The 27,918-nt window shown below is 36.8% G+C and overlaps 1 protein-coding gene across 1 annotated transcript in view; it reads left to right on the top strand.

Moving 5' to 3' along the window:
• The window catches only part of LOC132160255 (uncharacterized), a 46,061-nt gene extending 28,134 nt beyond the window's left edge, over window positions 1–17,927 (top strand). Inside the window, exons 5-10 of the mRNA XM_059569993.1 lie at window positions 7,908–8,228; window positions 10,453–10,797; window positions 11,212–11,322; window positions 11,845–12,141; window positions 16,446–16,754; window positions 17,303–17,927. Coding sequence (XP_059425976.1) covers window positions 7,908–8,228; window positions 10,453–10,797; window positions 11,212–11,322; window positions 11,845–12,141; window positions 16,446–16,754; window positions 17,303–17,322 — 1,403 coding nt within the window. The 3' untranslated portion in view covers window positions 17,323–17,927. The remainder of the gene's footprint in view (window positions 1–7,907; window positions 8,229–10,452; window positions 10,798–11,211; window positions 11,323–11,844; window positions 12,142–16,445; window positions 16,755–17,302) is intronic.
• The last annotated feature ends 9,991 nt before the right edge of the window (window positions 17,928–27,918 follow it).

The following is a 27,918-nucleotide window of genomic DNA, read 5'->3' as shown; positions in this document are numbered from 1 at the left end:
GGAGTTGGCGGGGTGGGAGAGATTCTCGCAAGCTCAATATCTTTCATCCGGCTCAGTACAACTCCTCTGGTAAGTCTACTGTAGGAGGAAAATCTGACTCTGTGATATCTTTTAAACCACCTAAGAAAGTGCCTATGTGTTACCTGTGAGGCCAAGAGGGTCATACCAAACCTGTTTGCCAGAAGAACGTTGTCAAGGTCTCTCAAGTGTGTTATGTGCCCAGAAATAATGCAGTTCCTGTAAAGCCTGGACTGTCCTTAAGGATGACCACTGTAGAAGTGAACGGTAAAGAACTCCATGCTCTAGTTGACACTGGCAGCGACCAGACATTGGTACACAGACAGTTTGTTTCACCTGCCTTGATTAATCCTTCTGACAAGAGACTGAGGGTGTACTCACACTAGGCACAGTTGCCATGAACCGGGCCCGAGTACGATTGTCCCCTCTCCCCCTCTCCCTCTGGCCTGTACTCACATAGGGTTTCAGCATTCGTGCCGGAGCACGCTTACGTCATTATGGTGCGACGGTTTCGGGATAAACAGGAAGAGCGGCGCTCTCTGAACACAATGGAGTCCATCGCTCTGTTTACTTTGTGGATAATTTTGTGTCGTTTGGTCCATGGTGGTCCACAGCCCTCTCACAGCCTGTTGTTAAACAGATGTATCGCCTTAGTGGCGCGAAAATTTTCACGTAATCGTGCTGCTCATATGAGGAGGTTTGCAAGGTACCAGCTGAGCTTTTTGGAGCGTCGCAAAACCATGACGCCACGCGTCCTGTTCCGTGCTCCAGCACGGTTAGCGCTCACACTGCATGCGAACCGCGCTCGAGTCCAACTGAACCGTGCTCTGGCCCACCTCTTCCAAGCGGGCCAGGGCCGGCCAATCGAGCCGCGCCCGGGCACGGTACGGAGCACTTACACTAGTCAAACGAACCGCGCTTTGGTGGTCAAACGCACTCGGGCACGGTTCAAACTGGCTAGTGTGAGTACACCCTGATATGCTGTATCCATGGCAATGATAAACTGTTACCTACAGTTTATCATCATCTTTACATCAAAGTACAGGGACAGACTTAACTCCTGGACGTTGGGGTGGCAGATAATTTGCTGTATCCTGTGATTCTGGGGCATGATTTACCAGTGCTTCTAGATTTACTGCAGCCGGAACAGCTTTGCAATGTTGTAGTCACCCGGGCAAAAATGAAACGGGCAGAGGAACCGGTGCAGACACTTAGTACTTAACCTTTCTTCGATGTGGATATTGAAGTGGAACCTTAAAAGTTGCAAAGTTATTTTACAGTGTATATAATATATAAAACTTTTTAAAACATTAAATGTATATTGCTTTTATGTCGATGTCCATCAGTGAATCTGCTGTCACGGGAACATCCCAGCTGAAAATAATGAGGAAATTTTGTCGTTCCTTTAGCAAAATGAATTCCTAACGACTACTTAATGGCACGCACATACCCTACTCACTCCAAAGTCCCCACTACCAGAAGATAAGGATGATCACTTCCAAATGTAATTTGCCCAGGTACAGCTCTACTCCTGGACCATAAATGTGGACATTTGCATCACTACCGCGTGCTCCACCGGGGCGATTGCCAAATACCCCTTTGCTGCACCGCTATCGAGGATGGTGAGGGAGGAGGAGCTCATCGGTCGGTTTATGGCAGTAAAAGGTGCCTTCCACTACTTGGTGAGCTCATCATGCACTTCCGGGAAGAAAGGCACTGGGGCGGGGCACTGAGAATCAGCGCAGGCTGGAGAAACCAATCATCCAACCTGGATGGCTCGGGACACGGTGAAGGATTCCACTCGAGCCCTACCATCTCAGCAGCCCGGGAAAGCATTGCTGCCATTTCTGGATCTGACTCAGGCTTTGCCACCGTCCCGGAGGGCGGCAGCGCGGCCGAAATCATCACCAGACAGCTCTCTGTCCGATGCTGAGATCGATATCTGATCGGGGGGAGGCCCACTGGATACCGTTGGTACGTTCTTTAAAGAGGGCCCAGCATGTTCTGTGGGTTGCTTCACTGGATCAGAGATGCAAGAGGAGTGATGGTCCCCAGAGACTTGGTTCCCTGCGAGGTTTTCCACCACTGTAATCCTTAAACCTAAAAATCAGATTTTCAGTTTTGCCCATATTTAATTGCAAAAAATTACTAGCCATCCAACATTTTATCTCTTCAAAACAGTCATAGAGCGTGTCCCATGAATCACTATTTTTCGATCTTAGTTGGAAGATAAAACTGTGTATCATCCGAATAGCGAGGTACGAAATCTTATATTTCTTAATGATGGAACCTTGGGGCAGCATATACAGTGAGAAGGGCCTAAAATGGACCCCTGGGGAACACCGCAAGACAAGGGAACTGTTTGAGAAGAGACACTTTCAATGCTTACTGAAAAGGTTCTATCCTTCAAATAAGAGGACAACCACTGCAACGCAACTCCCTGTATACCCACCACCTTTTCCAACCTGTGTAACAAAATGCTATGGTCGATTGTATCAAATGCAGCACTTAAGTCCAATAGGACTAGTATCGTACTTAAGCCAGAATCTAGAAGTTGCAGCAGATCATTACTGACTTTCAACAGTGCGGTTTCCAGACTGGGCAGCAATCTAAAACCAAATTGAAAGGTATATAATGTATTAGACAAGTTAACAAACTCATTTAGCTGGGAAAAGAAAACTCTCTCTAAAAGTTTTGAGATAAAAGGCAGCTTTGAAATGGGTCAGTAATTGCTGAGAATAGAGGGGTCAAGATTTGGTTTCTTGAGTAGGGGGTGGACCACTGTATGCTTAAAGCTAGGACATATAAGGATGATCCTTATTTATAAGGATGATTTATAAGTCTCTTTTCTTGTTTTATCCTGTTCTTTTTATATCAGTGATCTCATTTTAGTTATCTCATGAACTTCAAGACTGCTTCAATGTTGTTTTAACTAGGGATGCACCGAATCCAGATTTTTGGGGTTCGGTCGAATACCGAATCCACTCTTTAAGATTCGGCCGAATCCGAAACCGAATACCGAATCCTACTCGCATCCTTATTCCATTAACACAGTGAAACACATCAATGAAATAAACAACGTCCACAGCAATGTATTTTTCATTTTATTTTATATTAACTGTAAAAAAAGAAGAAAAAAAAAAGAATAGGCAACATTATGCCAGGATGACAAGTGAGAAAAACTTTTTTGATAGGGCTGCTCCGATCACGATCGGCCAATCGTTAATGCGCATCTCGTCAGTAAAGCCAGTTCTCTAATCAGCGGTAAATTCCCTCAGGTGCTTGATTTCACATAGAGCAGCTGTTACTACACAGAGCCGTTGTTAATTGAGAAGATGCGCAAATAAACGGTGAAAATGAACGTGGATTTGCGCATCTTCTCATGTGAAATCACGCACCTGATTTACCGCTGATTAGAGAACCGGCTTTACTGACAAGATGCGCATAACGATCGGCCGATCGTGATCGGAGCACCCCTATTTTTTGACAATTAGCTTATGCTTACCCAAGTAAACAATCAAAACCTTTCAATAAAAGTGCAGCAATGCAAGTGTTTTTCTTTTCTTTTTAAAAATCAGAATATGTTTGGTGACTTAACTGAAATTAATGTATAGCTAATTGAACATTAACTCAATAAACATGGATAGGCTGTTTAGTTTTCGTTTATAACAGTAGGATAGGCTACGATTAGAACAGTAGCCAAATATTACGAAAAATATTACAGAAGATCATACACATCTCCTGCATCATAATTAAATTAACGTAAAACCTCTAATCTTTCACATGAAATGAGAGTTTCATTTAAAAAAAAAACAAGACTCTCTGCATTAACAGGTGACAGCCGGTTGCGAGTGTGGGAACGAATGTCCCCAGCAGTACTGAAAAGTCTTTCACTGGGCACAGAGGTAGAATTTTGCCATTTTTGCCAGCAGTGGAAATCGCTGCTGGTTTGTCTTCCACCACTGAAGAGGAATTAGAGGATCCTCTCTTAGTGGAATCAAAGGCTCACCGAAAAAAATGCTTATCTCCACGTCGACCCGATGTGATTGGCTGGCTCTGTATTGCTATGATATAAATCGTCCCAGCCGATCAAGATTCCTGAACAGTTTAGTTTAGAGTGAACTGTCGGGCCTTGTTCCTCCTCATATAAACATTTTCACGCAATCAACGGTCGCGTGACGTCGACCAGCGTAGCGCAAGCTTAGGGTTCGGTTCGGTGAAAAAAAAAATCTAAGGTTCGGCCGAAACCGAACCCCGTCAAAAGGCCCAGTATTAGGCCGAATCCGAATCCTGGATTCGGTGCATCCCTAGTTTTAACACGAGTTTGGTTAAACACTGAGCGGTGGTCATCAGGTTTTGTTAAAAAAAAGAATGAATCCACAGAAAAAAATAAATGTTGTATTACCTGTGGTTGTCTTGCTGAAAAGCTTTTCATTTGGTGATTCAAAAATCCACTGACTGTTCCTGGAAAAGAGTCAAATCTTTGTAGAAAACAGCGTGACATCTGGTGGCTTGAAAAAAAAAAGCTTTCGAGTCCTAATAACCCAAATGGTTTAAAAAAAATACTAAACTGTGTTTTTCGAAATTCAAAAAATGATTTTCTATGAGAATTATTAACTCAGTGTGAACCATTCCGTCTATGAGAGTCCTCGTAAACCACAGGATATACTAGTGCTTGTATGTCTGTGTTGATATTCTTTCTATAATAAATTAATTCAACCATATAGTCTGGCAGTAAATGCCATGATGGATATGAAGTAATAGGATGTTTCAGAGTTGCATGGTATTTTGTTTTCTTGAAATAGTCTAATTCATATTGCCTGCATGATTCTGTTGAAAATATAACTGGATCAGATTTAGGGTATGAAGATTCTGACACGCAAATTGAGCGAATCGCTCTTTGGACAGAAAGCGACTCTTCTCTTGACTCTGAAGCCAATACACGCCCAGATATAGACTTCACTAGAGATAGTGCTGTGTGCCTCGAAATTTCAGTGTCATAAAAAGCACTTCTTCTATTTAGAGCTTTTGGTTACAATCGTTGCTGTCAATAAATTGGTTGAGGTGTAGAAACTAACAATGAGTAGCTTATATAACCATCAAAATCAGATTTTGCTGGAATCTATAGCAATATGAAGAGCACATTACAGTTATTTGAGGTTTTACTACTAATGTGCGGTAAGTGCACGATTTCTGTTGATTATTTAACTTTTTCGGTTTCACTTTGACACTGGACACAGCTGCTCCTTGTGGATGATCTTCTTTCATTCCTTAAATTCATTCATCTTTACCTTATTAACAGTGATTGCATTCATCCATGGATTTGATGCTCATTTTAATCCTTATATGAAGGTGCAGGTAAATGAATGTTTTGATTGTGACAAGTTTGTATGTTGCTTAGTTGTAAGGTAGGCTACTTGTTCTTGTGTTGTATATGCACCTTCTGTGAAAATGCATCTCTGAGGACAAAAAATAATAAATAAATAAAAATAAATATAAGCTATATATTCGTATGCATCAATATGCTATATAGCCATTGCCAGTGCATATATTGCTCTATATTGAAAAATATAAGCACAGGTTTCCAATAAAGCTAAATGTATTATGTAGGATATTGCATTATATATGTTGCAGACAGTATATTCCCATATATTCTTGTTTCGTAAGGGTCTGACCTTAGTCAAACCCTCTAGAGTGAAAGTACCCGGTGGCCGACAGATAGACTACGACAAGATTATCAGTCAGCGCCAGGCTGGTGGGGTGTTCATTTCCCACCCTGCCTGGGGTAACTGAAGTCCATTATCTCATCTTTATTTGTAGTTTTGCTTCAGAATAACACCTTCGAAAAGCATAAACTGTTTTACCTGGTTTCAGTTAATTTATAAAAATACACAAAAAAAAGAAAAACAATTATATATATATATATATATATATATATATATATATATATATATAATTAAGAAATAAATATTTATTGCTTGATCCTTTACTTAGTATATACAGTATTGCACATACTGTAGATGCTCCTATATAAATGTGAATGTATGTAGACACATACGCATTCACTGAATGAGTTACAGCTAAGGAGGGTAAAATTTATTAAATTAACCAATTTAATCCCACCTATCACAACTGTTAAAAAAGTTTTAATTTATAAAGCTCTATAAACCTTACTGACAGATGTTTTGGTACACTTCCTGCAAATATGGAAAAAATAAAGGGTCTCGATTACACATGTGCAGTTTCACCTGATTCGTGCAAATTGTCACATGACCAGAGCATTTTATTGTTTATGTTTACATAAATATGTGACAAATATTTTTGGTACACATTATCTTTGTATTAATATACAGTATACACATATATTCAGTTTGTTGAGTGTGGTCACAGAATGAGTAAACCTGTTGATGGTCACAATAGTGACCGATGGGATAACAGTGAACTTACGTATACAATATAAATCAAATTGCATTTGCTAATGAAAATGACAATAAAATGTTGCAATGAAAAAATAATGCACTAAATTAAAAATTCAAATGTTACAACAATATTGATGTTGTAATATTGGTAGCACTAATATAATTAAAATGTTTTTTTTTTGTTGTTGTTGTTGTTTTTATCTCAGTATTCTTGTTAGTTTTGTTTTTTTATGCATAATAATAACCAGAGAATGTGATCAAAGAGTTTAAAATAGCTGGGCTAAGATAGATAACATTTCAATTGTGAAAGACCCTAAAACAATTTTTTTTTAGTTTAGTATGAGCAGATGCTATTGCAAACTAGCTATATGTTACTATACTATACTAGCTAGAAAATATGAAACATGTACAGCATAAATGATAATAATAAGAAATAAATAGCCTATTTCCATATATGTGTATATACTGCATGAGTAAATATGTTTAACTGACTACCTGAAGGAGGTGGTCTGAGTTCAGTTGCACCCGAATTGGACTCAGGTGTGCACTTAAAATAAAATAAAATAACCTGGGCATGCATTTTAGATGATTAGCCGCAGGCCTATTTACTTAAATGAAACAAATGTAAGAGATAATAGTGTTTCAAAACAGTATTCATGCGTTGCGAGTGCAATCAGAGCCACGAATGAATGACAATCAGCCGTCTCCTCAAAAAGTCTGTTTACAGATGGCAGAATATGTGACACACACATACAGTAAAGTTAAACCCAAGGGTTATTTGCTCCACTGAGCATAATAGCACTAAATTAAAGCAACAATTTAATATCACTAAAGTTTAACTGTACCTGATCATAATATTAGTTTATATAATGGTGTCAGAAGACTGCAGACTGTCATTGTTTTTTTTTTTTTTTGTATTTCTCCTGTTTGGATCTTGACACCATTTGCTTAGTGTCTCCTGTCATTTTATAAAATGTAGCTTCAGTTGTGGAACAGAGTGTAAAAATGATTATGGTTATGAAACACTGGGCCACACAGGGGCATACATTCTTGCAATTAAGTTAACAATCTTGTAATTATTCTTATTGCTGACCCAGTAAGTAAACAGAGTTGAGGAGTCAATTCCATCAACTTCTACACCAGTTGAAGGGAATGAGAGTTAACAGTAAAATGATGCACTATACCCAAATAGTTTTCTACTCAGTGTTTTCTCGGTCTGCTGTCAATCCCTCGATCCACTCTGCAGATGTAAATCTCAACTCAATGAACTGAAATTGTCCTTTACTCCACTCGCTCGATCCGCGCAAGTGGACCAACAGAGAATGTTGTTTCTCTGCTTTCTTTATTTACGCCATAATAAGTCATATTTTGTTTCTAACAGCAGACTAAATTCAGTTGAATTTGTTTATTTTCATTACCAGCAGTGTAACATGAGTTTAATCTCTGTGAAACTGTTTGTTTGTTCTGCAGGTGTGTTTGGTGCTGATGAAGATGAAGTGAAGTCAGTGTCAGTGATGGAGGGAGATTCTGTCACTCTGAATCCTGATCCTACTCAAATACAGGGATTTATTCTGATACTATGGAGGTTTGGAGATCCAGTCATTGCTCAAATCAATAGAAAAGTGACCTCCTATCCCAGTTACATTGAGCTATTCAGTGGCAGACTGCAGCTGGATCAGACTGGATTTCTCACAATCAACAACATGAGAATTAAACACTCTGGACTTTATAAAATAAAAGTCATTAAAAAAGCTGGGATTTCAAATATAAAATTCACAGTTACTGTCTATGGTAAGGATATATATGGTTTTATATCTTAGAATTTTTGAAAATAATAAGAAGTTTATTTTTCAATTCAAGCTTTTTTTCATGCTTCACATGACCATGGTGCTACATGAATACAGACATATAACAATGTAGTAAAACACTATAATATATATGTACACAACTGACCTAATGACAGATTTCGGCTATAAATATACTATACATAAATGTTTACCTATATAAACTAAAAAAACGCAAACTATAAAAACTATATGAATGCTTTACCTGGCCTCTCAGTGGTGCCCCTTTAGTATGTGGTGAGGATGGGTGGAGGGACACTTGTTCTTTTCACCCGGCAGAGAAGGTGTAGGTGCTGGTGTGCCTTCTTGGAGAGTGACATGGTGTTGGTGGTCCAGGTCAGATCCTCTATAGCCGTGTTAAAATCATGTGTGCTAGTGCGTGCCAGAGCCAGTCACATTTCCACTGTCACTTCCGGGGCTTGATAATGCCTCGTCAGTAATATCATCGAGGCTAACGGGCTGTGTTTATTGGCCCGATGAAAACCTATGGCCAAAGCGAGCCAGCAGGGGCTAGATGAGTGGTTATGAACAAATGCAGAGTTTCTCCGTGTCTGAAGAGACGTCAACACCGCAGATCATTTCATAAAGCTAACAGCTATAACAACAGCATTAAATACTTTTTAAAAATAAAACAAAACAAAGAGTATTCCTAGTGCTGGCATAGGGAATCAATCGGTTAACAGAATCCAGATGGCTTGACAAGAGAGGTAATCCAGAAACATGAGCAATAGTCCAGACGTGGTAGAAATAGAGTCCAAGTGGTGAGACAAGGGTTAATCCAAGATACACAGGCAGGAATAAGGAAACAAGACGACATGAAATGATTAGACTAAACTAGAACTAAAATTAAGGCTCTGTAGAGCAGCTATGAGTGATAAATGCAGAACAATACTAGAGACTAAACAGAAACAAGGAATGGCTCGGTAAAGCAGCTAACACTAGGAGAGTGATAAATGCAGAACAATACTAGGCAGTCTGAACGTGGAAATATTTCAACATCATTTAAGGTTCATTTAGACATCATTTATACTGTTTCTGGACCAAATCAACACTCTCAGGATGCATTAGATTTAGATGTTATTTCAATGTAATTTCCAGACACTGTGTTTGTCCTAAAATCAAGAAAATAAAATAATCTTTATGAAATAATGGAATAACTGATGATTGAGACATTAAATCTCTGAAGATCTCAACAGAGGAGGATCAATTTACATCATTTACATCAACATCATTTGACGTCACCATTGTGGTGGACAGTGTTTGGTTTAGTTGGGACCTTGGTCCTCATACTTCTTGTGTTAGCTTGTCTCTAGCTGTTGTAACTATGTTATAAAACACTCTTAATGTGGCAGAAATCATTAAGATCAAGCGTTATCATCTTGCTTTTAATGGTGATTAAACTGAAGCACAATAAGTGATTAATGTTTTGTTGCAACTATGTATTTATTTTCATGGACCGACACATTATAGAAAAAAAGAATGTACTTATTTTTAAAAACACATCATGTAGTCACACACAGACATCAAGATTGTGGATATGCATCACATCAATGGTGACATAAGGATGAGTTTGTGCTATGAAGCCGTTTTGATTGTCACCATTGTTGTGATGCATATGCTAAATCTTGATGTCTGTGTCTGAGTACATGATGCTTTTGCTCAAAATATTTCAAATGCATGCGTTTTGTAAGTATCTTGCTCTAAGTGTCTGTACTGTAGAGTCAAAAGGTTTAGGAGCTATATACAAACAAAACAACACTTATTTCCAAAAAAGACGTCATAAAAACTTTCATTCTGGCTCCTCAGTGGACTTCTTTTCAAGATCTGCAAAGACATAAAAAGATGTCCACTGGACGTAACTTTGCACAGTGGGTGTGTTGTGTGAGAGTCAATATGATAAAGGGGCAACCGCTTGTGGCAGTCAGATGTAAGTCTATGGACAGAATTCATGACAGCCAGGGGCTTGTAGTCAGTGATGATCTGAATGGCTTGCTACAATTAAACTGATATTCAAAGTACAGACAGAAACTATTATTTGTAATGTGTTCAGCAGGCTTACAAAAATTTAATTATGACAATATCACAGTTGCAATTACTTTTATTAATCTGCATATGTGTTATGTTGTAACCAGAAGATGAACTAATCGTGTTACTTAATATGATTTTTGCAGAGTCACCATCTGCTGTTGATGCTGGTGTAACTGACATGAAGCTTGTGTCAGTGATGGAGGGAGATCCTGTCATTCTTCAGACTGCCGTTCCTCAACTAACTGGAGATGAGCTGATAGTGTGGAGGTTTGGAGATGAAGGAAAACTCATAGCTAAACATGATATAGAGGCCAAAAGCTCACCATTATATGATGAAACTGATGAGAGTTTAAGAGACAGACTGAAGTTGGATCAGACTGGATCTCTGACCATCACAAACACCAGAAAAACCGACTCAGGACACTATAAAGTGAAAATCAGCAGCAACAAACAGACCTTATACCAGAAATACATTGTTACTGTCAGTGGTGAGTAACTCATTTGAAGTAACTGAAGTATTGATTGTTTATCAGTTATCTGTGAGTAATTCCAGATATTGTGACATTTAGAGAATCAAACCTTTCTTTAAAACAAGAAACTTCAGTGAACAGTGACGGCACACAGTAACTTCAAGAGCTCATAAATTCTTCTTCTTACCTTTTATTATTTAAAACAATTTATTGTGAATTTTATAAAATTACTTACACCTGTTAACATAGAACTGTAATAATAACAACTGCTGTCCAGCAATTGATAATTTAAATTTAAGCTTCATCTCTGTTTTCATTGCTTATACCATAAGTATCATAAACATTATACCTAGTACAGTACTGATGTTTCTAGTGTTAGTTATATATCAGACACACTTTCACACTAATGACTGTCTCTGTTTATCATTACAGAACCAGGTCTGTCTCCAGCAGCTGTAGCTGTGATTGTTGGGGCAGGGATTGTTGTTGTTGTTCTCCTGGTGATTGGTTTGATTTACCATTGCCAAACGATTGCAGAACTACGTAAGTATTACAGCTGATAAAGCGACAGAAAAAAATATCTCTACTGTGTGAAAGAATGAGATTTAAAAGCTGTAGCAAAGTGGAATATTTTAAGCAAATTACCACTTAAATTCCACACAAAGCTGTTGAATAACAGAAGACTTATAGCGCACAAGTCATGTGGAAAACATTTATGCTGCATTTCTGGTGTCCTACACGTTTTTTATCATTGTGATGGTCATGACAATATATCATTGTATGGAACAGAGCTGCATGAAGATTTTAAAATAAGGACTGATTTATTTAGTAGTAGGTATGATATGTGTAATAGTTTTTAGACAGATTTTCTCCTTGCATACATTAATGTGTTTTCCTATGTTAACATTATTGTAAATTGCTATTAAAGAAAAGAGATGACAAACTGATTATTAGAAGCACATGTGAAGAATCACACAGTGTCTTCTCAGTGTTTCTGTCATGTTTATCTGATCACTCACTCATAATCTCCTCATTTCTGTTTCTATGTGCTGCTGTGTCATGAAGCGGAGACAGTGTCAGGAGTGGAGCGAGACAAAGTCGAACTAAAAACTGGAGTTACTAAAATACAGATAAGTGATCTGATAGAGTGGAAGGGAAATAAAGACAATCTCATAGCTCAAATCAAAGAAGGGACTATCACTTCATATGAGGATGTTCTTTATGGGATATTCAGAAACAGACTGATGCTGGACATGAAGACTGGATCTCTGACCATCACAAACCCCAGAATTGAACACACTGGACCCTACAAGTTACTGATCAACAAGAAATTAAAGAAGAGATTTATTGTTTATATCAAAGGTGAGTATCTCCAGACTTTCTTCATTCTGTTGATCCTATTATGTGGTTAGTTCAGCTCGCAGGCCCTATAGGCCTATAAGTCTTCAGTGTGCTGCATGTCTCTTGTTAGATTAAACACAAAATAATGAAATTATAAAAGAAATATGTTCATTATTGTACAGTGGAGTGTGCTTCTTAAAGTTATAATAATTATGATCAGGGGTGCGTCTAGGGGGAGGCTGGGGGAGTCAGTGCCTCCCCTAGGATAAGCCCTGCCTCCCATTGAGAAATGGACTGTACATCTGATGATAAATGAATAAAAAATAAGTGGATTGTTTTGTGCATATTTTTCCATCACTAGCAGATGGTTCTGACCCAACAAAAATCCAGTTTGGCCCTGTTTGACAGTGCGCGCTCGCGTCAGCCGTACGCGCTCAGAAAATGTTCATCATGTGAGAATAGAACGCCAATGAAATGTTTACCTGGCAGTGTAATGTTTAGAGCAGTGGCGTGTCTACAAGGGTGGCACAAATGAGCTTTGCCACCCCAAAACCGCGTATGGGATCGAAGTGCATTGAGAGTGGATTTTGACTAAAAAAGACTGTCTTCGATTTCTGCGGAGGGTAGTATATTAATATTTTTGGTTGTGGACAATAAAAATGTCTCCACAATCAGCTATAGGGCTTGGGCGTCGTGAAGTCATTACTTGGCGTGGCCGGCACGTTGATGGCCTCCTTTACTGCTACTCGGACTCCTGCGCAGTGTTTAGACATACTCGCTCTCATCCGTGTGTCTTATTTGATTAATCTAATTGATTAATTAAAAATTCTATTGCAACCATGGTAAACCGTTGCTGTATTGTGGGGTGTAATAGCGCAACACATAATCGCCATGGGGAAAATAAAATGAGAATGGATTAACTTTACACTGCTTTCCTGCTTGGAGGCGCGACTACGGAGACCATAACATCTGAATATTAATGTATATAGCTTAAGTCAACATTGAAAATAAGGGAAATTTCTCGGGTTACTCATCCAAAATACGGGAAATTTCAACATTCATCTTTTTGTAGCTATCCCTCTGCTGACAGCAAAAAGTCGTACTACAAAACTGCTGCATTAACTAACGTTAAGCGATTTGTAAAGCTAGGTCTAACGTGACTTTAGTTGCAGATTGGCGTGAAATCGTGCTCTCACAACAACCACGCTATCTTAAAAAGCCCAACATCACACTAAGGTTGCTTTCAAGTAAGCAAAACGATGCTTTGAAAACATATGTTTCGCTGGAAGGGCAAGGGGTAGCAACAGGTCAACAGTACAGAGACTGACTGCAACTCCTGAACATATCCATTTGTGAACTGCACATGACTCCAATGACTTGTAGCTTCGGAACTGTTCTGAAGTGTAGGCGCTCACAAAACAAACAATGTAGCCGAGGATATCTGTAATGCAAAAGTGCGGCAGCAAGTCATCATCGGTGCTCCACTCTTTGTTGGGATCCAAACCTTTAATAGTGTCGATTTTGTGCACATACCGGTCCCTGACATCCCTATTTTGTGTATCCCTTTAAATCCCACAACCTTTTCGCGATTTTACCATCTTTTCTCTTTCTCCCAACTCTGCTTCTTCTCGTTCGACTTTCTGTATGTTTACATTCACGAGGCTATCAACATGGCCGCCACGTCCCAGAATGCAACGCGGCGCCCAAGCCCTATTGAAGAAATATTGTTGTATTATGATGCAGAACACTCTATCAGCTGCAGTTCTGGCGCCGCGGAATTAATATACTGCGACATACTGTTATACTCTATTAACACTGTTAACTCAGCAGTACGTTAGAGTTACTCTCAAGCAGAGCCGGATTATCCATAAGGGCACTTGGGCCAGTGCCCAGGGGCACCAACCATTCACAACAACTAGGGGGGCACCACATGACACAAGCTTTAAAAATATTTTTCGTAAATTGTTTTATTATTAACTTGAAATTCTTAAGAGACCATACATAACGTTTATGAACACTAACTTAACAACAACAATAATAATAATAAGTTATAAATAAATAAAGATTACATGACCACTATCAGTCCCCCCCTTCCGTTCATTCGTGTGCTTTTCTGACGTGCGGTTTTTCTGGGCACAATCAAAGCGAGGCACGAAAAAGAAAAAGCTATTCAAACTGTGCCTGATTTCTAAGTTATGTTTTGTGCTAATACTGTCAAAACACACAAGGTTTATGTATAGACTCAGTTGGATATGTCTAAAATGAAAGTAAAGAACTGATAAAAACGGATGCACCCAGGTCTTAAAGGGACAGTAGGCTACATGCTGCCGTGTGAATTAAAGGTATAGTTCACCCTAAAATTCAATTTCTGTCATTGTTTATAGACTCGCATGTTTTCAAAAACCTATATTAACTTCTTTCTTCTGCTGAACACAAAGAAGATCTTTTGAAGAAAATGTGTAACCAAACAGTTACTGGTCCACATTGACTTTGATAATAGCAAAACATACTGAAGTGAAGTCACTGTGAACCAGTTTGGTTTTCTACCTTCTTCAAAATAACTTATGTTTAGCAGAAGAAATGAGGTGAAACTCATTCAGGTTTTTTTTTTCACTATTTAAATTTTTGGGTGAATTTTTCCTTTAATGTTAATAAAACACCAAACACACAAAGAAATATCACTCAATACTCTAAAAAAATACTTTAATACAGTTTAATACATTTGCTTTAATAGGAATCAGTGTATATAGTGTTTTATTCTTATATTTGTTCATTAAAAATGTTTTAATGCTCCTGCTAAATACACCTCTTGTACCTGAAAATAAAACACTTTATTTGTATAATATCTGTATTTGTAATGTGTATCTTTGTTCTCACTTTTTAATAACAAAGATTTTTATCTTCACCCATGCACTTTGGCCTTAATATTCGCCATACTTTTTCATATTTTGTTACCTTAAAAGGCTTTATAATAGGGAAATTAGTTTGGCTGTGATACTCAAACATCTTGCAAAATAGAAAAACCAACATGACAAAGAATCAGGATAAAAGCATGATTTAAAAAATAAAAAAACATTTGTTAGATATTTATCATATCGCCCAGCCCTATCTGAGGGAGAACAAACCCATGCAGACTCCAAACCCCCGTAAAATAATAATATTTGCCTATGGCAAGCACCACTAATAATAAATAAAAAAAATAAAAATAAAAAATAAAACTATATTTTAAAAAAGTTAAAAAAAATAGCTTTTATTTCAACTCTCTAAATCTCCTGACCCCCTGTAGCTTAATATGTTTCATTTTATCTAGGCCTACAGTACATGTTTACATTTACATTTATTCATTTAGCAGACACTTTTATCCAAAGCCACTTACAACCAGAGAATACCATTCAAATACTGTTCTCATACAGTTCAAATGAGCATATCATTTTTTATTTTTTTTTTACCTGGGGCCGCATTCACATAGAAACTTATAAGAGGCTACAAGTAAACGGCAAATTTAAGTGAAACTCCTAAAAATAATGGCCCTGTCCCTCATAACTTTAGACTCCTAATGTGTTTTGCTAAGAGTAATTCACAAAGCATTTTAGCCCTAAAAGTAGCACCTACGTCTGGAACAGCTTAGAAGAAGAAACAAATTAATTTACCTCTTGTCTATACAAACGTGACTTCAGATTCATTTAAAAAATATCATGTCTTCTCACAAGCAATCACTGTGATCTGTTATATATATATATATATATATATATATATATATATATATATATATATATATATATATATATATATATATATATATATATATATATGAATCTGTCAATAATAATAATAATGTCATCATCATATCATTAATGTTGACCTGGTTTAACTCACTTTTATGTGACAGCCCTATAGTCTAATAGGGGCCCTGTGCCTATCTATTGGTTCCTGGCTTAGAAAAAGATATTCATTAAAACAGATTGTGTGTAGTATAGCTTAATTTTGTGCCGATTTATTCACTTGTCTGTGTTGCCCCCCAAAACAAGCCAAATGCCCCCCAAACATGACATCCTGGTAACCCCTCTGATTATGATATCTATCTTTGTAAGCTATCCGTTTTGAAACTTAATAACATTACATTACATTATCAATAACCATATTACATTAATCACATATTTAATGTGCATGTGTAGTTCATTCTTACCAAGGCATAAATGCTCTCATGTAACACACACACACACACAAACCTTTAATGAAGTTTTATTCACTTATCAGTGCTCCTCATTTCTATTCTTTCTTTCTCTTTTATTCTCCTTCTTTCTGTGTGCTGTTGTGACATGTAGTGGGGACACTGACAGTGAAGGAGAATGATTCTGACACTCTAGACACTAAAACTGAATTACAGACCGGTGATGAGATACGGTGGATGTTTGGAGATAAAGATGCTCTCATAGCTGAAATCAAAGGAGAGACCAGAGAGATGACTACATATGATGGTCCTGATGGGATATTCAGAGACAGACTGGAGCTGAACAAGATGACTGGATCGCTGACCATCAAAAACATCACAGCTGATCACGCTGGACTCTATAAACTACTGATTCTCAGCTCAGGAAGTACCTTGTGCAGTAAATTCTTCATTTATATCGGAGGTGAGTATCTCAAGTCTTTGAATGTAATAATGCTCACAGTTCTTCCTCATGCATTCTGTTGTTCTGTTTCTGCAGTTAATTCAGCACAAACTTATAATATAAATAATATAAAGCATAGCCATAGAAATCAAGAAGAAAGTAGAGACAGCAGTGAGTCAATGAACTGGTGATGGTTGAGGAGAGACTGCCTCATGAATGTAAAGCACTTTGGGTGTACAGCAATACAAAATAAAAGCACTATATAACTGCATCATTCATTCATTCATTCATTCATCCATTCATTCATTCAGTAAACAACCAGAGAGCAAAGGAAAATTTAAATGAAAAGACTATAGAGCAGAGAAGAGAGGGAGGTGTCTATTATATATTTCTATGCTTATTATGGACTTTTCAGCAAATGTGCTATACTGAAAATATGTAATTGGAATTATTTCACACACTTTATTTCTAATGGTAGTTTAATAGTAAGTTGTTGGCATTAGACTGACCTCTAGATCTTGTTGCTTTTTTTTCTCTTGATTCTTTATTGTCTCTGCATTTTCTTCCAGAATCCACAGCGAGTGAGTGAATAAATCAGTGAGTGTAGTGAAGCCACTGATGAATGGAGAGAATGTGGATGAAGTGAATAAGGAGGAGGGGAGGAGTTCACTTTAATAACATAAGACCCGCGCACCAGTGTCAATCACTCTGACATCAGCAGCAGCTACTACAGCAATTATATATTATAAATATTATATATTATTATATCAGTTTTACATAATAGATTACATGTGTTATCCAGTTTAATTTAAATAATTAATTTAATCAGGTCTGGATGTCAGATTGTATATGCAACCCAAATTTATAGTGCCTTTGTTTGCATGCTAATGTATGAATGCGTTGTTTTATTGATTTCCACTAAAGCATCTGATTATCTCCTGATAATTATCCCCATGAACTTCAAGACTGCTTCAGTGTTGTGTTTTAACACGAGTTTGGTTAAACGCTGAGTAGTGTTCATCAGGTTTTGTTCACATAAATGCTGAATCCTCAGAAAAATCTAAATAAATGTTGTATTACCTGTGGTTGTCTTGCTGAAAAGCTTTTCATTTGGTGATTCAAAAATCCCTTGACTGTTCCTGGAAAAGAGTCAAATCTTCGTAGAAAACAGCGCGACATCTGGCAAGCAAAAAATAACAATAAAATAAAATAAAACTTTTTCTGTCCTCATAAACCAAATGGCTTAAAAACATACTAAACATTTTTTTTTTTTTCGAAATTCAGAAATTTGGTTTCTATGAGAATTATTAACTCAGTGTAAACCATTATGTCTATGAGAGTCCTTGTAATCCACAGGATATACTAGTGCTTGTATGTCTGTGTTGATATTCTTTCTATAATAAATTAATTCACCCATATAGTCTGGCAGTAAATGCCAGTATGAATATGAAGTAGCATGATAATGTTTCAGAGTTGCATGGCATTTTGTTTTCTTGAAATAGTATAATTCATATTGCCTGCATGATTCACTGTAAAACCCGACAAGTTAACTTAACTCAAACCATTTGAGTAAACAGATTGCCTTGATTTAAACCATGTAAGTTTTTTAACTTTGCATTTAAGTAATTAAGTGATTAACTAAGGGCTGATTGAGAATTAGTGATGAACAGCTGATGTTAACAAACAGAATCACTGAAGAAAAGAGAAACACAAGAACTACTACAAATGACTTCAGACACAGTCTTAGATTAAATCAACTGAAATAAAATACATGAAATCTCTCAAGATCTGATTAAACAACCCCACAAACAGCATCACCAGCTCCACTTATTAATAACCAGACTGACTTTATTTCTGACAGACGTCTACAGAAGATCTTATTGAGAATGAACTAAGGTTTAGATGTTGATTTATTGTTTCATTTGAAGTAACCATGTTAGAGATCACTGTTTGATTTAGTTGGCCTCTTGACCCTTGATTTCTGTCTTAGTGTTTTCTCTGGCTGTTATAACCGTGTGTTTCTAAAACATATTTGTTGTAATTCAAAAGTCCAGAAGAAATACCATTAGGTGATAACCTGTACCTAGGTTTAGGTTGTTATACATTATATTGGTGATGATAATCATCAATTAATGAACTGTACTGAGTCTAATCTCTGATGAAATAGGTGTTGTGTAATTTCATTGATTATAGTAAAAGTGATTCTAAGAGCCAGTGGTTCTGTGATAATCAGTTAATCTGAATGATTTTTCAAACAGCATGGACTTCTACAGTGTCAAACAGTCACACAAAGACATCAATAATCAGAATATGAACCTAAACAATGGTGACCATAAAAAAAAAATGCGGCAGAGCATGCTGGGAGCCATGGATGAGTTTTGTACTACAATAGTACCCAGCATGCATTGCAGCATGTTTTTTTTTCCGTCACCATTGTAGAGGTTCATATTCTGATTATTAATGTCTGTGTTTGACCAACTACTGGCATAGAAGAAAAATGTATGTGTACAAAATGTTTAGAAAGTCATTTTTATATTAACTGATTATCACAGAACCACTGGCTCTTAGTGTTATTTTTACTAGTGATGGCAAAATCGAGGCCTCGTGAACCAATGAAACAGTTGAACCAAATGTGCCATATTGTTTCGAGACTTCGAATCAATCCGACAGCCGTCTCAACGGTGACACCTAGTGGTCACTTGCAGGTGTTGATCTGAAACAACCTTGACGAGCCATTAAAAAATTGTGTTGTTTTTTTATTATTATAATGTTCTAATATGTGAAGCTTGTAACCTATAGGCTCCTCACTGTGCATAATGTTATTTTGGTCATGAAAAATGAATATTAATAAAAGAAATCAAGCCACAATGTCTCACTTTTTTAGAGATTTTTATTCAAAAATATTAATTTATCTGCTGTGGAAGGACTTAGCCTACTTCTTTTTTTACAGATAATTTCTCCAGCCTTTGAAAAAATCCTCTCACAAGGGACACTTGTTGCTGGCATACAAAGATATTTTTTTGCAAGGACATACAAATGAGGAAAGATTACTGCTCTCTCTTTCCAGTAAGTTAGTGGATCATGAGTTCTGGGCAAATACGCATCGTTGATGTATTTTTTCACTTCCACTGTGGCATCAGCTGTAGCATTGTGTATCATCTTGGTTTGATGGATGCGAGTATCAAAAGGTTCCCATAAACTGTCCTGTGTTTCTACAGGTGTTGATGTTGATGGTGATGGTGATGATGATGATGATGATGATGATGATGATGATGGGTGTGATGTTGACATTTCTGGGTCTGAATAAAAATGAAAACAGCAATTAGTAACAAATCCTAAACTGACGGCATATATGAAGGATATATTATATTACATGATTCAGATTACATAACATAACACAGACTGAAACTGCTCACCAGGATTTGTGTTTGAACGCATCAGTGAAGCACACTCCAGTGTGATATGCTTTTCAGCTTCCTGGGCTTTGGCAGCATTTCCAAATGCCACATTTTTGAACCTTGGGTCCAGCAGTGTAGCCAGCGCCAAGGCTCTAAAACTCTCATAACCTCCACATCTGGAGTGCAGACCTTCTTGCAGATGTGAGCCTATGAGCCAAAACAGGAGAAACACATATTTATAATAATGACAATAATATGACAGTTATGGCCAATCACATGGGTAGTATGGTCATTGTGGCCTACCTAATTGAACAGTTGATTCCTGCGTTGCATTTCCTTTTTTCTGTGCAAGCTTGTGCTGCAACATCCTGTACAGTGGTATAAGCTTTGAAGCAGACACTCTCTTTTCCTCTGACATCTCTGTTGTTGCGAGTTTGAATGGTTGCAGTATTGACAATGATTGTTCAATAATGTCATAATCAATACTTGTCAGGGGAGCAGTATCATTGTTTAAGTTGGAAAGTGCAGCAGCCACTGGTTCACGTTGGTCATACAAGCGCTGTAGCATGTCAAATGTGCTGTTCCATCTCATGTCAACCTCCTGTATCAGTTTCAGAGTTGGTCTTCCCATCAAGCTCTGCATCTCCACAAGCTTGTCCTTTGCTTTGCAGCTGGATCTGAACAACCCCACTATCTTTCTGGCCTTCTGGCGTATTTCATTGATGACTGGGGTTTGATCTAGTGCCTTTTTCACAATCAAATTTAAAGTATGAGCAAAACATGGGACATGGCGAAGGTGGAGTAGCTGGGCACTTAGGATCATGTTAGATGCATTGTCAGTCACCATGCACTGAACTTTTGGAGGTTATTCCCCACTCAGCCATTAGCAAGGCTTTAGCCTCCATGAGATGCTGGGCTGTGTGGGTTTGGTAAAACCTCCTTACACCCAGTACAACAGTTGCCATTTTTGCCTCTGGTGTTATGTAATGGCAAGTCACACCAAGATATCCATCCATATTAATGGAGGACCACATGTCAGCTGTAAGGCTAACAAATTCGGCCTTTTGTAGGTCCTCCATTGTCTTCTCCTTGGCTTTGTTGTACTTTTCGCTGACCATTATTTTAAGCACCTTCCGGGATGGGAGGACATAGCTTGGATCAAGCTTGTTCACAAATGCCCTGAATCCCTCATCGTCCACGATGGTGAAGGGCTGCAGATCCTTCACCACCATGTTTATAAGAGCCTCATCCAATTCCCTCTGTCTGACTTTTAAAAGAGAAGACAAAACATACTTTCAGACAAATACATTGGAAAAATACAGCTTCAATTAGTGCACATCTATTAAAAGTATAGCCTACTGGTTCATTATTTGGAAACCTTCCAGTGTTTATAATCAGTGCTTTATATAACTTATAAACTTTATAAACAGTGTCCCAAAAGGTTGTAATTATATTTCAATTATAATTATATCCCAAACAATGCATACCTTGCTTAGATGGCCCAGCAGTGTCAGTAGCAGGCCTAGGTACAGGGGGAATGCCATCCTCTGCACCCTGCAAAATGGCAGGATGAGTGCTCCTCAAATGGCGCATCATGGATGATGTATTGTTGCAGTAGGCTAGCTGCCGATCACAATACACACATCTCACTTTATTTGGGGTTTCTAAATGGAAATGCTCCCACACCACAGATGTACGGCATCTCTTCTGGGGAGCTTCCATTTTATCTATCTATCCAAATCTATCTATCTATATATGAATCGATCTATGTATCTAGATATGTATCTATAATCTATGTATCTATATATGTATCTATCTATAATGTATATCTTCTTTCAGTGAACTCAACTGAATTAAGTTCAGAGTACTCATAACTGTTAGTTTTTTCAACTTAAATGGTTTAAGGCAATCGGTTTTCTCAAATGGTTTGAGTTAACATAACTTAAGGATATCTGTTTACTCAAACCGTTTGAGTTAAGTTTACTTGTCGGGTTTTACAGTCAAGGCAATCGGTTTACTCAAATGGTTTGAGTTAAGTTAACTTGTCGGGTTTTACAGTGTTGTGTTGAAAATATAACTGGATCAGATTTAGGGTTGGGTCATTCCTGTTATACAGTGACTTTTTAGGTCCCAATGATTCATTTAATCATGTTTTCTCTAAAATGAGTCACATATTTATAAGATATGGCTTAAATTGTATATTTAGGTATTCTTTATCACTTAAACAGGGATAATAGAAATTATAAATACTATTTTGTATTTTACACACATTTTCATTTCATTCAATTTTATTATGTCCTCAGTGCAAAGTAATCAAATTCCACAAGAAATATAAACCATGAAATGTTAAAAAACTCAAAATATGTTTTAATTATGTTATAGACTCGGCTAAACTGCCTCTAATCATACATATAAACCATGTGAAAATATAGTTTATTCTTTATTTTTCAATTACAGTGTCCCTGAAGTGGGGTGTAATGTGGGGTGTAACAGGGTGGAAATTCTAATAGAATAAATAGTATAAAATGAATTTCTATAGACGTGTGTGTGTGTGTGTGTGTGTGTGTGTGTGTGTGTGTGTGTGTGTGTGTGTGTGTGTGTATAAGAGTATAATATAACCGTGTATAATAACCACTTAAGCTCTCAGGTCACTGGTACAAAACTCGTTTTTTTTTTAGGGGGGGGGGGGGGGGGGGTAAATAAAAACTATTCTGAGCATGGTAATATTACAATATGTAATACAATTAATGCAGCATACATTTTTTTCCATCATAATTATCATTATAATAAAAACACAGCAAATGAAAAAAACTTTTTTTCTACGTTTTTCACCTGTGGGCCGCGAGGGCCGCGGGACCAAACAAGTTATCAATTGAAGACACCAGAATGACCACTGTTATCCAGAGACACCCCTCGCTGCAGACTGTAGCGCAGTGACGTCTCGTATGTACGTCACGTATGTACGTCACGTATGTACGTCACGTATGTACGTCACGTATGTACGTCATGTATGTGTTTACCGCGCATGCGCTTGTAATTTGCATTGCGTGATGACGTTAGTTGTTTTTCGCGTCGTGCGTGCATTAAAACGATGCGCATATTTAACAGAAACACTAATAAAATGTTAAAGTATTATAAAACATTAAGGTGTATAAAAAGACGGGAAAAACAACCATGTTTAACCATGTTTCATCTGAGGTAAAATTAAACGGAATTAAAGTTTATTCTGTAATATCTGTGTAGTATCTTACAATATATGAACATTCTGTTGCACTTTACTTCACTGTGTATATTGTAATATTACACTTTAATGGCACCTTATATTTCTTATTGAGCTGGTCAAAATTACAACAGATAAAGTACAGTCGTCGGCTCTAATAGTGCAGATGTTTTTTTTTTGTTTGTTTTTTTTTATTAACAAGATCAAAATTATATGTATAAGACAAACATTATACATGATATAGACAAACATTACACATGAAATAAACAATTTCACACTAGGGGGCTGTATCCACATACTAATTTATATAAAAATATTAAAGCGTTTACAAACTTTCACTGTTTTAATTGCTTTTTGTTTCAATGAAAATCACATAGTATCAATATAATGCTCCATTTCCTTCCTAAAAGAAATAAAACAAGGTTTTTTGCATGAGAACTTACATTTGTGAATATGAAATTTTGCATGTAAAACAATAAGATTTATCGTGTAAACGTTTTCTTTTCTGTTTTCCAACATACCAAATAATACATATTTCCATATATAACAAAACAAAATGATGGTCAATATTCTGCACAATAAAATCACATAGATTTTGCCAAAATAGTTTTACAAAAGGGCAATGCCAAAACAAATGTACCACAGTTTCAGGGCAACTAACACAAAAAGAGCAACTAATATCGATATCAGATTTGAATTTTACCAAATAATATTTGGCTGGGTAAATCCTGGTATAATTTTGAATGATACGTCCTTAACCTGGTTTGTAATCAAATATTGATTAGGTATCAACCAAACCTTTTTCCAAACAATATTGTCTGTCAAGCGATTCCAATATGAATTAACGTAAGGCAAAGACACAATATCTCGTTGAAATAAAGCTCTTCCTATATAAGAACTCATTACATTAGGCAGAGACCACTGTTGGATGTTAATTCTTGTCTGATGTCTAAATAACATGCAAACTTCAGGAGAAATAGCCCCAAAAACTTTGGCATAGTCCCCTGGTGTAACAGGAATCTTATACTGTGCCAAAAACTCACCATAAGTAAAAAGAAAACGAAAACCATTCAAATTAAATAACTGATCCACCAATATGATTAATAGAGCAGATGGTAAAACGTGTGTTGTTCACAATTTGATACAATCGATCTGGGTCCGAATCTGTCTTTTTTTCCCTACCTTTTCAAATTTCAAATCACATCAGAAAAGCATTTATTTTAAATAAAAACGAAGGAAATAAACAGTTTTGAGGGAGGGTTTTATTGTCCTAATATGCTGGCATCCATTTAATAATTTTAATTAAAATTATAATTTATACTCAGTAATTTTTGCATACTGTTTTATAATGTACTACAATACTGAGGGGCAAATAATTTCCACTTTTTGAAATAAGTAATATAAATAGTTGAAAATCCTGCTATTTTAACATAGTATAAATAGAATCTATAGCCATTTGCTCAAGTGTAAATAGCCACTGAGTTTCTTATTTTAATCTTTCTTTTGCTATGGTTCTTGTTTATCTAATTTGTAACTATAAATTTGGAAATTTTTCTTTTGCTTTGGCAATTCTGCATGTGAAACATTTAAGCCAATAAAGTAGTTTTAAGTTCAGTTGACTAAATACAGTATATTTTCAGTGTCTGCATCCCATTTTATGCATGGTGCCTCCAAAAAAACCAAACTGATGACCGTGATCTTTTTTTATTTATTTCAAAGAACAAAACAGAAAATATAATTGTATATACAAATATAGATTAAAACTATAGACATGACACAAGAAAAAAAAAATCTGAAATTCACCTCCATCACTGATAAAACGATAAACCAAGCAGTAGCCCTCAAATTCTTTGAATGAATCAACCCCACACAGGACTCTCCTCCTGCGACTCCTCACACAGCCAGGTGGACAGTCTTTAAATATCTCACTGCACCGGAGGCACTGGATCAGAGAACATGACGCCCGTAACTCTGGTTGTTTTGTTCAGACAATGCACTCCAGTTCACGACACCTAATTTACATTAAAGAACAAACAATACTAAAGCAATATTAAATCATTTTGAAGAAAGGCAGAAGAGCCATATACAAGGAAAATATTTTAAATTGATTTAAATATATTATAGCATGGTGTTAGAAAAAGTGTTATTTGCTTTGTCTGTAAACTACCTAAGAAATTTAATTTATAACCAGCATTAACATCAACTAAATTAATAAATTTTGTCAAGTCAAAATTTAGGTTGGCTTGGCTTCGAAGTTTTTTTTTTCAATTTTAAAATTTTACAGTTGAGGGCCATACAGTCTGTCAGAGAAAGAAAAACAGATAATTGCAGTACTCTAGCCACATGAAGTGGGTCTCTTCTCTGAATTTCTTCTCACTGACAATGTCCCCAAAAAGTCAGATTAAGACATATGAAGGTCAATTTAAGAGGTAACACTTCACAATAAGGTGTCATTGGTAAACACTAGTTAATGTATTAATTAACATGAACTAACAATGAACAATACATGTGTTACAGTATCTATTAATCTTTGATAATGTTAATGAAAAAGATTACAAATATGATATTTTTTTGCAATGCATGCAACCATCAATGGCATTACTTACATTAATAAAGTCTTTCTGCTCTATTTTAAGGCATCTTTAATGGTTCATTTTAGGCGAAATAAGACTTTGAAAGACAAGCATTCGAATACTATATCATAAAACATGTCATAAATGTTTGAAATCGCACACATTTGCAATGACACTCTCTATGATTATGTCCAAAGCATTCTTACAATTAAAAGCAATTTAAACGCAAATTTTTAAGAAAACAAAAGTAATATCTCATATCCACCATACCTTACGAACATCCGGAAGTGAATGAACCTGGATATGCACATTAATGACAGTCAGTACGGCGCACAATCGTATTTACGGTAAATACATATACGTTACTGCGCATGCGCGGTAAACACATGTCACATACATACGTGATGTACATACGTGACGTCGCCGCGCTACAGTCTGCAGCGAGGAGTACTTGCCTATTCCTCTGATCAAAGTTTCAACAGAGATCCAACGTTATGATTTTGATCAGATGCGTTGGCTGCGTCGTTTGATGAGTCAACGTGATTTCGTTCCGAAATAACGTTTTGATGTTCCGACGAAATAGTGAACGTTGATTCAACATCGAAATTTGATCGACGACCGATACTGACCTTTACAACCAAAAATCGACATTGAATCAACGTCTGCTTGCTATCTGGGGAGCATAAAGACACAGGGCGAGTACGAGTTCAAAATTAAAATATAAGCCTACAGTTTATTCTTTATTTATTTAAAAGGTAGGCTATATTTGAGTAGAAAGTTGGGGATCAAAGTGTTATTACGATTCCAGGTCCCACCAACATTTTTCCCGTCCCGTCCCAATCCCGTGATAATAATTTTGTTTACAATCAATGTCAGCCTCTAGTGTGAAGATGGATAGCCAGCGTCAGCAGGCAAATCCCAGACGATTTCAGGTAATTGGTCTTAAATATTTTGTTAGTGGGTGACAGAAACATTCCCTTTATGCGTTGGATCCTTGTGCTCTCTTATTGCTCGCGCGGTACTTTGATGTCTTACAGTGATCATTCTGTGCAGCTGCTTCAAGTCGAACGCTAATGCTGCTCCTTGTGAAAGCGCGCAGGTGATGGAGACTTACTGCTGATTACACAACCGGCTTTACTGACAAGATAAATTAAATATCGCGTGTGATTTATCGTGCAGCCCAACTGCCTTAAATATAAAGTATTGCTAAATAAACCAAACTTACAAGACACGTGTTAACAGGATATCGGCCTACTAGTGCTTGCAGAAAATATACTACCGCTGTGATCCGCCTGTACCGAGTCTATTTTGCTGTGCTGCACGAGCTGAATTACGGCTGTTTCACACATACTCCGTCTGAAGTGCGTATGCGTTGCATTTATTTATTTTTTTACTCACCCATGTTAATGGATTCCAGCGTTCACACTGCATGCGGCTGAGGTCTGTCAGTGCATTCCAGGAGCGGTCCGTCAGTGCTCCTATATTTTTTTCATTTGCACTTTATTTAAATTTTCATTTACAACTTATTTAATTTGAAAAATATTATTTTTAATTTATTTTAGCAAAACATTTTATTGTTTTTATTTATTTTATATAAATGTGTTTTTTTTAAGTAAAATCTGTCAAATCTTATTGATTTCTTGTATTAATATGCCTGACTTGAGCCTTTTAATTTTGTTCTTGATGCAGATAGATTTGTTCCTTGAATTGTTGTGTGTTTGACATCTTGTTGTATGTGCAGGTTTATATACACATGAATAATGAACTGTTAAACTGCAAGTGGATTTCTTAAAGTTATTGAATACAAATCAAACCAATTCTGAGATCAATAAACCAATACAGTGCTAATATTTGATTGGGTCCTGGGCCACTTTGTACTGTAAAATTTGGGCCCCGACATCAAAAAGGTTAAGAACTCCTGCTTTAATTTGTAATTATTTCTCTAGCCATCTGAGCAGCTAATCGTTTTGCCACCATGATTGATTGTGATAAGG

Source organism: Carassius carassius, chromosome 16 (assembly GCF_963082965.1).
Source record: "Carassius carassius chromosome 16, fCarCar2.1, whole genome shotgun sequence".
Classification (NCBI taxonomy): domain Eukaryota; kingdom Metazoa; phylum Chordata; class Actinopteri; order Cypriniformes; family Cyprinidae; genus Carassius; species Carassius carassius.
Note: the sequence above shows the minus strand (reverse complement) of the source record. Positions and strands in the feature narration are given on the sequence as shown.